We start from the raw sequence: 16,777 nt of genomic DNA on the forward strand, positions 1-16,777 counted from the left end.
TTTGGCCACAGCAATAAATTGAAAGAAGGCAGAATGTCTAAAAGCAAGCATGAATGCTCTAAGTGTTTTCATTTAGATACAAGTGCAAGAATATATTATTAAGGTCATGTATACAGAAATATGCATAGCATACACACAAATTGATCAAACTTAAAGAAGACTGGCTAATATATTTATTAGAACTTTTCTTAAAAAAACAACTAAAAAAAAAAAAACAACTAAATAAAGCTCTAATTGGACTTCTGTGAGCTCTTGATGGTTAGGACTGTGCCTTACTGTTCAGCTTCTTCTATAGCTCCACATTCCCTGCCCCTTAGCAACTGGCATAATGTCTGGGCTGTAGAAAATGAATGAATTAATGAAGAAGTAAATGGATAAAGAACCATCTGATATAATGTTGTAGTGGTGTTCATGCATGAAGGAGATCTTAAGTGTGCTTATTCAGAAATATATTTGAATTGTATGCTCAAGGGTTCAAGAGTTGCTGCCCAAAGCCCATGGCTTTAATTCCTAGGCTGTTATAAGTTAGTCCTAGGTCTTTAGTTGGACATGAAGCTTAGCTTCTTCATGCCTTTAAAAATTCTTTTTGCAAAATTGGAATGCTAATGTCCTTATCTTGAATGATGAGAATCGAGAGTTGGTGAAGATTCTTTGAAAAACTTTATAATACTATGTAAATTTGAGTCTTTTTTTAAAAAAAAGCATTATAGCTGGTGTTTTCTAGCACTATTCCAAACTCAACCAGAGTTCAGTATGTTAACACCTACAGTTTAGCATATTATCTTTCTTAAATTTATATCATGTTCACTATAGAAATATAAACAGAAACTCAATTCATAAGTTTCATTGTTTATTCTCTGGACTAACATGAACCAGTAAGTCATAACATGGTCTGTTCTCAATTTAGTGGTGCCAAAAAATACTCCAGCGTCATGACTGTTTAGGAAATTATTCTCCTATGAGCAAATTTTTAAATTCATTATCTCCATCTCTAATATTGTAGGTGTTCACATATGACTTATATGTCTACCCTGAGCCAAAGACTTGGTTGTATACCAGCATTGTTGCATTTGTAAAGCCAAGGGGATTTCTGTGCTCCAGGAGAATGATGACAAGAGTGGGTCTCTGGTCAAAAATGTGGGCAGAAAAAAATGGAATCCAAGATGATGCCTCATAGTTCATAGTTCTAAAATGAAAACAATCACTAATCTAACAAATACTTTACGATGAATACCATAAATCCAAGTAAACTATGTGAATTAAGAAGTGGTTAAGTTTATTTTGGAAGTGCATTTTTTAAAGTCCTGGTACTTTGGAGCACTTACGTTTAACCATTAGAGGAATTCAGTCATTGTAAGTCAGCCTTAAGATGTGGTTTTAAAGGTCAAGCCTCCATCAAAGAAAAAATGCAAGAATCATCTCTTGAGAGTTCTCTTGGCTTCTCCTCCTAAAAATCTGATTGTCCAGAGGAGTTGCAGGTCATAAAAGTTTGCATGGAAACGTGTTTGAGGAAGACAGCAGATTTCATAGATAAATGATCTGAACTGTCTGAAGTCAGGGATAAGGATATAATATAATATCATTGGGAACCATCACTTCTTTGTAAATGAAATGAAGGAGTTAACTCACTTGATTTGATACACTTGAAGAAGGAAAGATTCACTTTAATTAAAACTACAAACAATGCCGATTCCTGTAGCCCTGGTTCCAGAGCCAGCCAGGACAGTACAGTAAGCGAGATGAAATGTACCTAAGCAGCCTCGGCAGCAGGCTGGAGCCATGTTCAGCGAAAGTAATTTAATTAGTGTTGATCATGACTCCAGATGATGGTGATTTGATAAGGAATAATTTAGTACTTAACAGCCTTTTACATGCACCAACTCCTTGTGGGAAGGTAAAGCAAATTGCACAAAATGAATGTGCTGCTTCCACTTGTGACTGTGCCAGTGAGCTGGAAAACTGCCTGTTCACAGACGCTCAGGCTCTCAGCCCTGTGATGAAATACCCAACAGGGTCTCAGCTCAGCCCTCTCTGGTGGGAGTCTCTGTACTACTCTTACTGAAGAATAATAAATAACAGAAGTCATTTTTGTGATCTAAAATCTCGAGGAAGCAGAAAAGTGAAATTGAGGAAAATAAAGTAGCTCTGGTTCTTGTGCAGAAGGTTGACGATCTTAGGCTGGCTTCTTTTTTCCCCTCAACACAGCAATTAAAAAAAAAAAATCCTCGCATTTGGCTTACGACTAGAAAAAAAAAGTCATGATTCCAAGGGCACACAGTGATTAAGAGGCCCACACACGGAGAGAGTAGGGGAGCCCTAAACTTCTTGGAGAACCTGTGAGAATCCTTGAGTGTTGGCATCTAACAAAAAGGACGACATTGTTAGTTTTTTAAAAAACGTCTTTTCAAGTACTGGACCCGTTTCAGTGCGGCACACACTGGATCCAGGTGTTGCCAAGCATCATAGTGGATTTGAAATTTGCCCGGTTATGAGAATCACCTAGAAAATTTTATAAGATACAGAATCCTGATCTATATACCAGCTTTAGTGAATCAGTTTCTGGGCACAGGGTATGAGTTTGCTAGGGCTGCCATAACAAGGTACCACAAACTGGGTCCCACCCTAATGACCCCATCTTAACTAATTTTCCAAATAAGGTCACATTCTGAGGTGGGGTTAGGACTTCAGGATAAAATTTGGAGGGGACACAACTGAACCTGTAACATATGGAGTATGGGAATGCCTGTTTGGTTTTTTTTTTTCAGAATTTCCCTCGGTAATCTGATGATTGGCCACATTTGGGGGACCCCTGTTTAGGGATCTACTTGCCTCTGATAGCAAGTAGGAATCCTTGCTACTTCCCAAGGAATCCTTGGGAATCCTTATGTGTTCTTTCTTCTAAAGTCACTTTGGGAAACTCATGGGGCCAGTCTGAAAGCACTAGAGCTCCAGATGGTGTATCTACAAGGATGGGTCATGCCTTTTGCTTCTAGGTTGATATTAATGGACATTTTGATAGGAGGCTACTGTCCTGCTAGCAACCATTCCCAATGGTATCCCAGACTTGTCACTCCTCCCGTGAGTCATCTGGAGTTATTTATTATGTGAAGTTGAAGCACATGATCAGATGTCTCTGCTGGAAGAGGAGGCCACCAGACATTTTCAAACATCTTAATTTGTATAGCATTGCTTGATGCTTCTCATACTTTTAAATCTTTTTATGGAGATACACATTCATTACAATGCAAAAATCTTAAGTGTATAACTTGATGAATTTTACATAGGTATATACTCATATATACACTGCCAAGAGCAAGATATAAAATATTTACAGTTCTCTAGTAGGTTACTAGTGCCCTTTCTCAGTCATGAACACTCCCATCCACCAACAGAAGGAGATTCTTTCATTATCCATTAGTTTGGTCTGTACTTGAAATTCATATACTGTGTACTCCTTGTATACTCTTTTGTGTTTGTCTTCTTTTACTCAATTTACCATCTGTGAGACCATCCACATTTCTGCATGTGTCATCAATGTGTTCCTTGTTAATTCTTGTGGAATATTCCATTGTATGAATAAGCCACAATTTACTCATCCATTTTTCTGCTAATGAACATTGGAATTTTTCCAGTTTTTGGTATTATGAGTAAAGCTGCTATGAACACGTACTTTAGTAAACATATTCAATCCTTTCTCTTTGATACCTACCTAGGAGTATAGTTACTGGATCATAGTGGAGATTTATATGGAGACTTGGTAGATACTTCAAAAAATTTTCCGAAGTGTTTTTGTCAGTTTATACTCTTAGCAGCATATATAAGCAGTTCTTATTGCTTTAGGTCTTCTTCATATCTTGGTAATGCCAGTCTTTTTCAGTTTAGCCATTCTAGTGGGTGTATAGTGAAAACCTCGTGTGATTTTATTTGCAGTTTCCTGATGAGTAAAGATGCTGAATACTTTTTCATATATGCTTGCTTTGTTGCTCATTTGTTTGTCGTTCGGGTATCTTCTTTTATGAACTGCCCGTTTGAGTCTTTTGCCCATTTTAATTGGGTCTCTTGTTTCCTTTTATTAATTTGTAGCAATTCTTATTATGTTGAATATGATTTCTTTGTCAGATCTTTCTATAGCAAGTATCCTCTTGGTGTCTGTAACTTAGTGTCTTGATGAAGAGAAGTTCTTAATTTCAATGAAGCCTAATTCGTAGATTATTTTCTTTTATGGTTAATGCCTTTTGCATCCTGTTTACTAACCTTTTCCTACACTATGGTCCCAAAGACTTTTAAAATATAGTAATGTTGAATACAGCAGTCTCTGGTATGTTTGATATTTTGATAAATATGATAAACTTTGCATCATACTGGCAATTTATTAGCTTTTAGGTTCTTATCCATTTTCATTCATATAATTTAGATCTCATCTTTCAGGTATAATGATTTGTTACTTAGTTGAATGGCAAAGTGAGTTCCTTTGATGTTGCTGCTGCTTTTTCTTAGGAAAATATAAAACCTACTACTTAATCTAAAGTGCTGAACTAGGGTATACACATTTTGTTGTATATGTTCAAGTAAGTAATAAACAGTGGAAAACTATTTGTTAAGAAAGCAACAAATGCATGGTTAAGATATTACAAGATTGCATCATACAATATTTGTCATTCTAAGAAGTAGCACACACACACACACACACACACACACACACACACACACACACAGGGAGAGAATTTTCTTATAAAATACTACTTTAAATGTTTTGTGATTTTTTCCCCACATTTAAAAAACATTTCATCTTGCAAATTCAGGTAAAAGTAATGAAAATAATGTAGTGAACTCCCACCTATCCATCAGTCAGCTTTTAACATTTATCAACATTTTTCTATTTGATTCTTCCCTCATACATTTTTTTCTAGAGTATTTTAAAGAAAATCCCAGAGCTTATTTTTTATCTGTAAATATTTTATGAAGCTTTAGCTTTAAACCTTTCTTTTTGGTACAACTGCCATTTCATTATCACATCCAACAAAATTAACAATAATTTCTTAAACATCTAATACCTAGTCCACCTTGAAATATCTTATTTGTTGGAAAGGTGTCTCTTTCAGTTGGTTTGTTCAAGTCAGAATCCGAACAAGTCCTCATGTTACAATTGATTCTTGAGGTTCTTAAGCCTCTTCTATCGTAACGTTTTATAAATTATAACTTTCTGACTTGGTAAAGTTAATGAACATACGTACCCTTTGCATATGAAGAGACATGTAATTTCCCCTTTGTTTCTAACTCTCTACTTTGAGTAGGTATATTAAACACACATTAAATTAGAAAAAAATACTTTGAAATAGACCACTCAGCGAAATAATTGTATTATTATTTATTAAGTTTTCCTTAGACAACTAATTTAGATGAAACTTGTTTACTTCTGTGGCACATTGGTTTTCTACAGTGTTTCAGATGTCTCTTGAGTACCACTGAACATTTTTGTCAAAATTATGTGCTTACGTAAACAAATAGCATTTATCTTCCTGGAGCTTGGTAGCTCTTGATATCAATTTCTTATACTAAAATTATATATGACATTCAAGTTACTACAAGTTCATAATGATGTAATATCATAATCAAGATTGAATGGCATCGTAAGCCACAAAGCTTCTCTTGTAATATCTTCCTTTATAGTGTATACACTTAATATTTTGTTTTAATCCCAGGTTTTATAGGACTTGGAGTAACTATCCACAGTGTGTCCTTCTTGTGTTTATCCTTGATAATTCATACCTGTGCAAATTGTATGAAAATAAAATTCATTCTCATGTCTATTTTCCCCTTATCTTTTTATTCATTTTCCATTTATACTAAAACTTCAATTATTCTGAGGATCTCTAATATGCATTTGTTCAGTTTCATATAGAAGAATAAAAATATATAATTTATTTATTTATTGGTTTGAAAGCTATGATTCCATCCCAAATATACATATTTCTTCCTATTTTATGATATTGTCTTTATATTATATTGAACAGTAATGACATATGACACTGAGTCATATGAAAAAGGAGGAAACAGCATTTCATATAGAATAATTGTTTTATGGTAGATTATATATGAAAAATAACTTTAACATATTTCTCACAATGTATCTTCACACTTGTGGTAAGTAGTTAGGCAAATAGTTTTATGTGTATTTTTATATATGAGCGCTGGCCTAAAAAGAGGTCGAGTTTTTTGTCCTTTCGTCCAAAGTATCATTAGTTACCCTGAGAACTGCATGCATCTGGATTTTCTTTCTCATAGTCCAGTTGTTATTCCATTAAACCATTACTATTGGTACATTTGAGATATTTTCCTTTCAATAATACTTAAATTTATGTTCCTGTCTTCAGTTAATTCTTGGATAATCAGCTGTATTTTTTCTGCTTTAGTCATTGGAAACCTTTCTGAAATGTTTTCAAGCTTACTTTCTGAAAACTTCTAGTATTGTCAATATCCGCTAAACCAATTACAAGTAGTTCATCTGACTTTAAGTAATGAGAGAGAGTTTAAGCATGCATTTCGTTATGCAGTAAAAGCAAACAACGAGTATATGCAGATCCTCCAGAATCTTTTCTTGCATGAAATTCATCCAATGTGATTTTTCTTATGTATGAAAGTTAATATGAAATGTTAGTGACATTTTAACCAAGAGGAGTAGAACAGATTAGTGTACTTAATTCCTAACTGTATTTCATTTTTGTGGGTATTTGTGTTTTGTTTTCTAGTGGCTTTTCATGGCCTCCCACTGAAAATCAAGAAAGAACCCCACAGTCCATGTTCAGAACTTGGCTCTGCCTGCAGTCAAGAACAGCCCTTTAAATTCAGCTATGGAGAAAAGTGCCTGTACAATGTCAGGTAAAGCAATCAGGTGTACAGAGAAGGCCTGATGGTTATTGAAACACAGTTCCAGCATAATATAAAATCTCAAGTCATATTTTATGAGTTACACCTGCAGCATATAACAAGCTAATTAGGTTATGTGTTTAGCAGAACTCGGAAGGACCATTTACTGTCTGATTACATACTTTCAGAATCATTTTAATTAAAGGTCAAGTCAGAGACCTATCTTTTTTTTTTTTTTGGGTCTTTGTTGCTGTGTGGGGGCTTTCTCTAGTTGCGGCGAGGGGGGCTACTCTTCGTTGGGTTTTGCAGGCTTCTCATTGCAGTGGCTTCTCTTGTTGCAGAGCACGGGCTCTAGGCGTGCAGGCTTCAGTAGTTGTGGTGCACGGGCTCAGTAGCTGTGGCTCACGGACTCTAGAGCGCAGGCTCAGTAGTTGTGGCGCACAGGCTTAGTTGCTCTGCGGCATGTGGGATCTTCCCGGACCAGGGCTCGAATACATGTCCCCTGCATTGGCAGGCGGATTCTTAACCACCGTGCCATCAGGGAAGCCCCCAGAATCATTTTAATGCAGTCATTTTTATCCAAATCATGAGTTACTTTTCTACTGTAGTGATGCACTATGGGATTGAAAAGAGGGACTGGGGACTTCCCTGGCCGTCCAGTGGTGAAGAATCCGTACTTCCACTGCAGGGGGCACTGGTTCAATCCCTGGTCAGAGAACTAAGATCTTACATGCTGTGCGGTGTGCCCAAATAAATAAATAAATAAACAAGTAAAAGAGGAAGGTGCTTCCTGTGTCTATCTTCACTTAAAAAAAAGAGAGAGAGAGAGAGAGGTTCTTACTTTGCATGCATGAATAGCTGCTGAAAGTTCTCATTAGAAAGAAAGCATTATGCACTTTAGATAGAGTGTGTAGGAAAAAATGAACCATTTGGCAGGTCTAAGCAGTACATTAGTTATCTGACAGGTTTTGCAGATGATCTATAAGATGCATTCATGGACAATTGCAGTAAAGTTAGAATTTTATAAGGCTTAGCAGAGGCTATTATCTATTAAAAAGCCAGTTGTTCCTTCGGGTGATAATAAAGGGGGGTGGGGCAGTAGAAGTGCACTGTTCATTTGTTGGAAAATTTGATAACATGTATGTTCATTAAAAACCCTTCATAGTAAATTGCATTCTGCTGCTTTTCATATCGGCCTCTAATTGCGTACGGAAAAAGTTGGCTCTGTATATTGTATGTTATTACTCTCAATTATAGTAGAGACGTACGTAGTTCTTTAAAGGAGTTAGTTTAGAAACTTATAAAAATGATTAAAAATATTTGTGGTCTTATGAATTATGTTGATTCCAGTTCATAATACGTTATAATCCAAAGGAGTCTTCTATTTCCTCAGATTTTTTTTACATATTTTCTTTTTTCTTTTTCGTGGAATAATTTTTTTCCTTTTTTTTTAAATTGAAGTATAGTTGATGTACAATATTATATAAGATAGAGGTGTACAAGATAGTGATTCACAACATTTAAAGGTTATACTCCATTTATAGTTATTATAAAATATTGGCTATAGTCCCTGTGTTGTACAGTATGTCCTTGTAGCTTATTTTATGCCTAGTAGTTTGTACCTCTTAATCTCCTACCCCTGTGTTGCCCCTCTCAACTTCACTCTCCCCACTGGTCACCACTCGTTTGTTCTTTATATCTGTGAGTCTGCTTCCTTTTTGTTATATTCACTAGTTTGTTGTCCAAGATAGTTAAGATTTGAGAAACTTCGATTTGTGCAGTCTCACAGTACCTGACCAGTGCTTGGACATTCTATTACTATTTGTTCTTGCCAACTTGTCTTTTATATCTGTTTTTCTAGGAGGTTCACCAGAGCCTGAAATGATGAGGCAGTTCAGTTGAACTTCAAAGCTTTTATAAAACAGATCTCTTGTAGAAGCCAACTAACAAAACATACTGAGTTCAGATAAAACAATATTGATCAATCTGAGTTTTATTTTTATCATGTTTTTAATTTTTGCATTTTCTCCTTAAGAGTACTGTGTATTCTCAGAGTAATTATTTAACATATGGAGGAATTTTTAATTAATAAACCAAATAGGTATAGAATTGCCATTGCATTTTAGCATTGATCAGAAGTGTGACTATGAAATAACTGCTGCTTTATGGACTTAGAAAGAAGAAAGACATATCTGACTTCCATAAATTAATGGTAGAAGAATTACCTGAATATTTTGAGGTTCTTCTTGGGGACCAGTAATTCCCACAGTGATATATGGATTAAATTTTGTTATTTCCATTTCTATACAAACAGTGTAACTCAATACAGAATTTCATAAGGGAAAAAAGTAATATTCTAGGACAGGAGATGTATCATTTTTTCTTCTTATGTGGGAATGAGACATGTGAACCATTTTATAAAAGAAGTGGGTTCACACTCAGAAATATTGGTAAGTGAAATAGGTAGGACCAAACATAATATGAGTTCCACTGACTTTGCTTTAAAGCAAGGAAGACTTATGCAGCACATACTCCTTCACTTCTATAAAGTATTTTTGCACTTGGATGTTATTCTGTTGTATAGATGGTGCAACAGGGTAAATTATTACATAAGTCAGTTTTTTTTTAAAGTTTCTTTTTTAAAGAAAAATATATATTAATGAATGCTTTTTATTTTAAAATGAAATACAGTATTTTAATCTAGAACATCTTTTTTTGTTCAGAAATTTAAGTACAGTTTGTTTTCAATAAAATATTTTTTAGATTACAGAAATTAGTTAAATCATATTCCTGAGAGCTACACTAAAGAAAGCAACTTAAATTCATAATGTATATAAAAACAAGCTTACTCATTTTATTATTTTGTAACTGTGTTCAGAAGTTAGACAATGATAACAGGATTTTACTCTTAAGAACATTATTTTGTACCTATTCTTATACTCCAAGAAAGCTTAAAGAGATCAGAGACATAAATCTTTATTAATTTGCCTCATAAACCTTTATTATCCTATGTGAGGAAATTAATGCCAGGCGTCATTTATTTTACATTAAAAAAATGACAATAAGGCAAAAGTATGTTCTTCTTAGAGTTCTACCACAAATAAAGATGAGCCAGGTATGATCCGCATCTCGTTAAACTGACGTGAGTTCTTATTCTAAAATCTTATGTAACATAGAAGGATTATAATATCAGAAATATTTAATGATCTAGAAAAGATCTATGAAACTTGCTTAAGGAGACATATCAAGAATAGATGGAAATAATATGCCACTGCTTTCATTGACAGAGATGTTCCTTATACTGTGTTGTTTGTATATATATTAAAAATAGATGTTGTGTATTTATGCTCTTACAAAGTTATACATTCATTATCCCATTTTCTTTTTAAGTGTGTGACAGTTTCAAAGATTATGTGTTCTAGAGCTGCGGAAACCAAACAACATGCAATTCCAACTTCCTTAAGACTTAAGCCTAAAATATTTTTTCTACCCTTGGGTTGGGGGAAAAAAAAAGTTTTAATTGCTCCCAAGAAGCACATGTTCTCTTTTCTTTCATTCCTTGGGTAGTGCCTATGATCAGAAGCCACAAGTGGGAATGAGGCCCTCCAACCCCCCAACACCATCCAGCACCCCAGTGTCCCCCCTGCACCATGCGTCTCCCAACTCAGCTCATACTTCGAAACCTGACCGCGCCTTCCCAGCTCACCTCCCTCCGTCGCAGCCCATTCAAGACAGTAGCTACCCCATGGACCACAGGTAACTGCAAGTACCATTTTAAAAAAATTTTTGGTTAGAGCATAGTTGATTTACAATGTTGTGTTAGTTTCTGCTGTACAGCAAAGTGGTTAAGTTATACACATACATATATCCACTGTTTTTTTAGATTCTTTTCCTATATAGGCCATTACAGAGTACTGGGTAGAGTTCCCTGTGTTATACAGTAGGTCCTTATCAGTTACTTATTTTATATGTAGTAGTGTGTATGTGTTAATCCCAATCTCCCAATTTATCCCTTCTCCCACCCTTACCCCCTGGTAACTGCAAGTACCATTTAAAAAAACAAAAAACAAACCAAAAAAACAACTGTTTTTAGCATTCTTGGAAGAAAGTCCTATTACTACCAATTCCTAAGACCTATAGTAAATTCAAGGGGAGTGTATTAATTTTGCACATCTGTGCAAAATATTTTTAGGAAGAGCTTGCTCTATCTATCTTTAGCTATAAATAATTTATGGAGAAGGTCATTTATAAACATTCCTTTATAAACATTTAAATTGGTTGCTAAAATGGAAAATTAATCTATATACTGACATTTGAACATTTCCCTTTCACTTTGCTTGAATTAAATTGCTTCACTTAAACTTTAAATCAGATCATCCCATTTTTATGAGCATATGTGTGTACTTTTTCTATAAAGTTAGGAGACTAATTTTAGTAGGTGGCTTACAGAATGAGGTTCTTTACCTTAGATGAGTGGTTTAGCTGTACATAGTTTTGCAGAAGAAAACTTATTTGATAGAACTATCTTTCCTCCTTTCCAAGTAATGAATATTTAATGTCAGTAGAGGCATGACCCTGAACGCTGAGAATATAAAGAGGTAGAGACTCAATTAGTATTACTTAGAAAGGAATAATGCAAGACACAACATAGAGCTAAAGAGAATGTTATGGTGGGTAATTCTCGACTCCTAGAGATGAAAAAATTCATATTGAAATAAAATATTGGAGGACCTTTAGAGGCCTTAATAATACAACTTAAAACACAAGTCAATTATGTATAGCATCCTTTCTTCCCCTTCTACCTTGTACTTATATAGAGTGAGTGGTGTGCTGCTAAATGGTTAACAACAGGCTCTATGGGAGTAAACCCAAGGACCTTGATCTATAGCATTTGATGCGTCTGTGATGTAAATATTGCCCCGATGGCAGACTCCAGGGTATCACTGTGACAACCCTGAATGTGGAATTGCAAAGAGATGTGTAGTAACATGCCACGAAACAGTATTTCTGCCAAACAGATACAATAGACATAACCTCCAGCGCATAATTAGTATAATTAGTAGTAAAATGTAGTAAAAGAATTAGGAAGTGATGAGTTTTGAGTGTTTTCTGCCTTTGTTTTAAATATAATTTTTTAATAATTTTAAACTTACATAATTTAATTCTTAACAATGGCTGTGTTTAAGAGTTGGCTCCCATAATTCCTGAAAATTTAACAATAAGCCCGTGCAAATTGGCTCTGACACACCATTATAAAAATAGCTCAGTCAGAGGAATCTCCCAGATCAGCAGAGGAAACCAGAAGATGTGCCACTGGCAACTTTCGGAAAATAAGAGAATACTCAGATCTGCTTTTTATAGGTTATTTAATGGGACTCAATCTCAAGTTCAGTAACTCTTTTGATATGAAGGTAAGATGAAAGCATTCTTTCCAATGGGAGACCAAGTCATAACTTTCCTACCTTGGTTTCCATCCCTGAGTCCTCTTGTGCTTTAGTTATGAAATGCTTCCCATTATCTTTCCCTTCTCACCCTGTGGACTTGAGACTCTGTCCGAGTGTAATGGTATGTGCATCTGTGTAAACAGTTTTGTAAATACAGATGAAAGACATCTTATTGCCGGGTGGGCCATTAAACAGATGCACATTGTGCAGGGCTGAAAGGGAAAAAGAGGACGACCAAAGAAAAGCAAGTTTTGTTTTGTCTACTTCTGGTGACTTCCCAGAGTTCTTGATAGCGCGTCTCACACCTCAAATGAGGGCCAGAATTAGAGATTGCATAGTCGGTACTCTGTGCAGAATAGTTCTTTCTTATGGGAGGTGACTGCTGAACAAGCAGTATGGCTGTTTTTAGGTGACCTAACTTGAAATGCTGTAGCCAAACCCATTTTAGTTTCTCTACTTGAACTCAAATATTTGAGACTGAGAACAGCCGGCCCGGAACTAGAAGAGGGAAGCTCAGGGTCTTTTCCCACTGCCCCCCACTGAGTGTTGAGGACAGCACCAGCTGGCCGATCCCAGGAAAATCTCTGAAGCCGTATGCTTCTGAGGAGGATTTCTTGGAGAGCTCTAGCCAACAAATGACAGTCCCTCAGTTATAATTGGCAAATTTGCTCTGGGAACAGATCCTTTCCCCCAAATAGCCCCATCCAGCCGAGGCACCCCACCTCACTCTGGGAATGCTTCATGGCCAACTGGGCTGCACCCCGCTTCCTTTCCTCAGCCTCATTCTGCTCCTTGGGCCAGCCCTTTGGCACTTTTTCCTGAACCCACTGTGCAGGAGCCCTGTCTCTTTTTCTCAATGTTTCTCACCACTTAGGCACTGTTTTTCTTTACCCAGGAGCTCATCAGCACGCCCTCCTTACCCATGAACTCCCTCCAGAAAGCTTCTGGAGTCGCTTTCTCTTTACAGTGGGTCATAAGAATGATACCACAAACTTGTAGTTTCTTAGGAAGCACGTGTGTTTGATATATTCCTGGTCCTCAGTGAGTACCAACTGGAATCATGTTGACTTGTGAAAACAAATGGCTTGATTTTTCAACAAAGCTTTTAGTAGAAGTGTTATTATCTTCCTTTGAAGGCTTCCCAAGTGAGCTGGTTTCTTTTTTTAACTTCAACTTACAATTTTCTTATTCATTCCTTGACAGTTCTTAATGATAATTTGTTTCTTTTTTTGGCTAATGAAATAAGCAAGCGAAGGGAAGTGAATGCAGTGCAGTCAGCCTATTTTGCTATATCTGAGTTTCTGAGTTTATTTTCTGCAGGTGTAGGTGGAATTTCAGTGCTTTCCATGGCAGCCAGAGAGGCTAGAGTTAAATCACAGGGTGGAGTGTTCTTAGAAATGCTAAAGCAATTGCCTTGCCATTCTTTCGCTTTTACCTTGTTTTCATTTAACGTTACCAAAATTAAATGTTAACTTTCCAAATTAAAGTCTGAGGAATGCTTTTGGGGGCGGGTGCAGGGGAGTTAATAGGCTTACATTTGCTCATAGAAATGTTGGATAGGTTATTTTTAAGCACTCCTGGGCATGTTTAGAGCTGTTAAATCTTTAATTAATCCACATCTTTGCGGTGGGTCAGTGATATTAGGATGAGAAACACAGAACTGAACTGATGAAGTGATTAGCCAATCAGTACACAGGATAACCAAGGAGGAAGGAGCGTAGAGACTCACTCTCAGCCTTCTGCCAAGGCCTCAGAACTTCCCCATGACCTAACAGCACGACCTGTCCCAAAGCTATGTGATGCATGCATGTTCCTTCCATCATTGGAGGTCTGCTGTAATATTTTATGCTTATTTTTATCAACCTGATATTTTGTTTGAAAATCTTGGAAGCCAGTGAGTTCTGTGTTGCTGTTTGACAGTAAAGAAGTAGTCTTTTACAACTAGCTTGGATTTCAGTCTCTATAATATTTCCCAGTTTAATTTCTCACTAGAATACAGTGTTATTTAGGACATTGTTGAAGATGTAAGAGTCCTGCACATTTGAGAAGAAAGTCATTCCCTTCTCGCTCCCTTGATAACTGATGGTAAGGGAAGGAAAACCAATAAGGAGGTTTTTATGTGGTTGATTTTGTTTGTTGGTTGGTTAGTTTGATAACGGAATTAAAAGCTGGAGGCTGCAGTTTGAAATCAGATTCTTTCTGGTTCCCCTGTTTTGTTTTGTTTTGTTTTTCTTGTCTACAATTAATTTGAGACCCTCTTAATAAGGAAATCTGGTAAATGATCCAGTTGATTTCTAGTTGGGCATTTTAACTGTTAGAGTGTGTTATTTCTTGCAAACACTACAATGCTCTCCTAGCCTTCCCCGAAGCACATCTTTAACTTTTTGTCAGGTACTGAAATAGTGCTGAATGGAACTAATTAGAAGGGGAGCACAAGGTGTATTATGATTAGAAATCACAGTGCTACTGACCCAGGAAGTGTCTAGTCTTTGGTAAAGATTTACACTTCGGGTCAGCTGGTGTCATGTTCATTAGCTAGAAGTTAAAAATCGTGCCAGTATTTTTAAAGGGTATTCCTTGTTACTATTTTATTTGAAACATGCTCTCTTATTTCCCAGATTTCGCCGCCAACTTTCTGAACCCTGTAATTCCTTTCCTCCTTTGCCGACAATGCCAAGGGAAGGACGTCCCATGTACCAACGGCAGATGTCTGAGCCAAACATTCCCTTCCCACCTCAAGGCTTTAAGCAGGAGTACCACGACCCAGTGTATGAACACAACACCATGGTTGGTGGTGCGGCCAGCCAAAGCTTCCCCCCTCCTCTGATGATCAAACAGGAGCCCAGAGATTTTGCATATGATTCAGGTAGGCCTGTGCTTTAAGTTATGTTTAAGATAAATCTTTTCACTTGCTTGTCAGTTTCATTAGTGTTGGCCACAGATGGGGTGGCTCCTGACCATTTTTTGGTGGAATCTTTCTGATTTATTCCTTCTTTGAATCTTTCTCTTTATGTGAAGCGTTGGACTGTCAAACCAGTTTGGCATGAGCCAATGGATGAAATAGTGTCTAGAAATGAAACCTGTCCAAAGAAGAGTACAATTTGTAAAATTATGCGCACTCTCAGCCCAAGAGAGTAACGTGATCCTTCTTTTCTTGATTCTGGGCTTTCTTTCCATTTGCTCCTGCTGCACTGTTTAATAACAATATTAACAGAAAGCAATATTCTTCTGTACTGAGTAACTTATTGCTTATAACTGTTTGTTTGTTTGTTTCTTTATTTTTGTGGCAAGATTCCAAGGGTCCGGAAGTAAGGATTCTTCCATATTGGGAGAGGGATAGCAAAAATATCAATAATAGGCTTAGCTCTAGTCTCACTGAGCCTGAAAGATCTCACTAAGTAGTACGTCAAGATGGAGAATTGGGGTTTCCCGAAAGTAAAAAGCACTTCTGTCTATTGTTAATGTTACCACCAACTTTGCCAATATTTGACCTTAAGAACTCAGAAAAATTACTTAACTATTCTGTGCTCATTTCTTTTGTTATAATCTCAAAATCAGGACACCTGCCTTTCAGAAATCTCAGGAATTTGGGGAAAAAGTATGAAATAAAAGCTAATGCTTCTAAGAAGGGCACCAGGCAAAATATTACTAACGTTATTGTAAGCACGGTCAATAGATGGTTGTGGACTTAAAAATATTGGAAAACAATGTGACTTCCTTTCATCTGGATGCAAAGTTGTGGGTGTTCTTTGTGAAGGAACTATTGCTTCTCTAGGCATAACTCTGCTGAGTTTTTCTGTCGGTTCTACTTGAGGAAAGAAAATTGTCTGCTGGTCTTCAGTTTCCAACTTGCATAAGGTTACCTGTTTTATTATAAACTGGTCTTAAAGCTCAGCAAGAAGGAGCCCTACCACTGAGAGTCTCCCTCTGGCCACCCTTCCTCATTGGCCAAGAAGTTGAAAAGGACTAAGGGGAGTTGCCCACTGAGAGGCTATACCTCTACTTCTGGAAGGTATACCAGTTACCCAGGGCCCATGAATTCCCTGCCCAGCCAACCTTGAGTCCACTTCCAGGGCCTGAGCAAGTTTATCCCAGGCCTAGTTTTCTGAAGGCAGAGCACACTGTTCCTGTCTAGGTCCAAGGAGGTGGCCAAGGGACAGCTGCTTGTGGGAGGATGAGGATGAAGCTTGGTTGTGCCCATATGTTTGGTGTGTGAGGCCCCCGTGGTGTGGAACAAGGTGGCGTTGAGGAATAGGGAGAGAGGCAGGAAGGGGGTGTGGAGGGGCCGGGATCTGAAGACTGAAAACTGGCTGCATACCATCCTCTTTCAGCACTAATCCTAGAGATTTCCCCAAATTCTAGGTTTGGCCTGGCCTTCCAAGTTGTTATGTTTTTATAGTTTCAAGGAATAGGAGGAGAGAACATATTTATTTATCGTTTTGTTTGGCTGGTTTATAGTTTAAAAA

At 36.8% G+C, this 16,777-nt stretch overlaps 1 protein-coding gene across 12 annotated transcripts in view; it reads left to right on the top strand.

The window, feature by feature from the left end:
* ETV1 (ETS variant transcription factor 1) overlaps positions 1 to 16,777 on the top strand; it is a 95,463-nt gene that overhangs the window by 45,380 nt on the left and 33,306 nt on the right. For 11 of the 12 annotated variants that reach the window (XM_073809668.1, XM_073809667.1, XM_073809664.1 and 8 more), the window contains 3 exons: positions 6,750 to 6,879; positions 10,435 to 10,623; positions 14,930 to 15,177. In XM_073809668.1, the coding sequence (XP_073665769.1) occupies positions 6,750 to 6,879; positions 10,435 to 10,623; positions 14,930 to 15,177 (567 nt within the window). The remainder of the gene's footprint in view (positions 1 to 6,749; positions 6,880 to 10,434; positions 10,624 to 14,929; positions 15,178 to 16,777) is intronic. The other variant, XM_073809672.1, reaches the window with a different exon arrangement.

Source organism: Tursiops truncatus, chromosome 9, assembly GCF_011762595.2.
Source record: "Tursiops truncatus isolate mTurTru1 chromosome 9, mTurTru1.mat.Y, whole genome shotgun sequence".
In the NCBI taxonomy this organism is placed as follows: Eukaryota; Metazoa; Chordata; class Mammalia; order Artiodactyla; family Delphinidae; genus Tursiops; species Tursiops truncatus.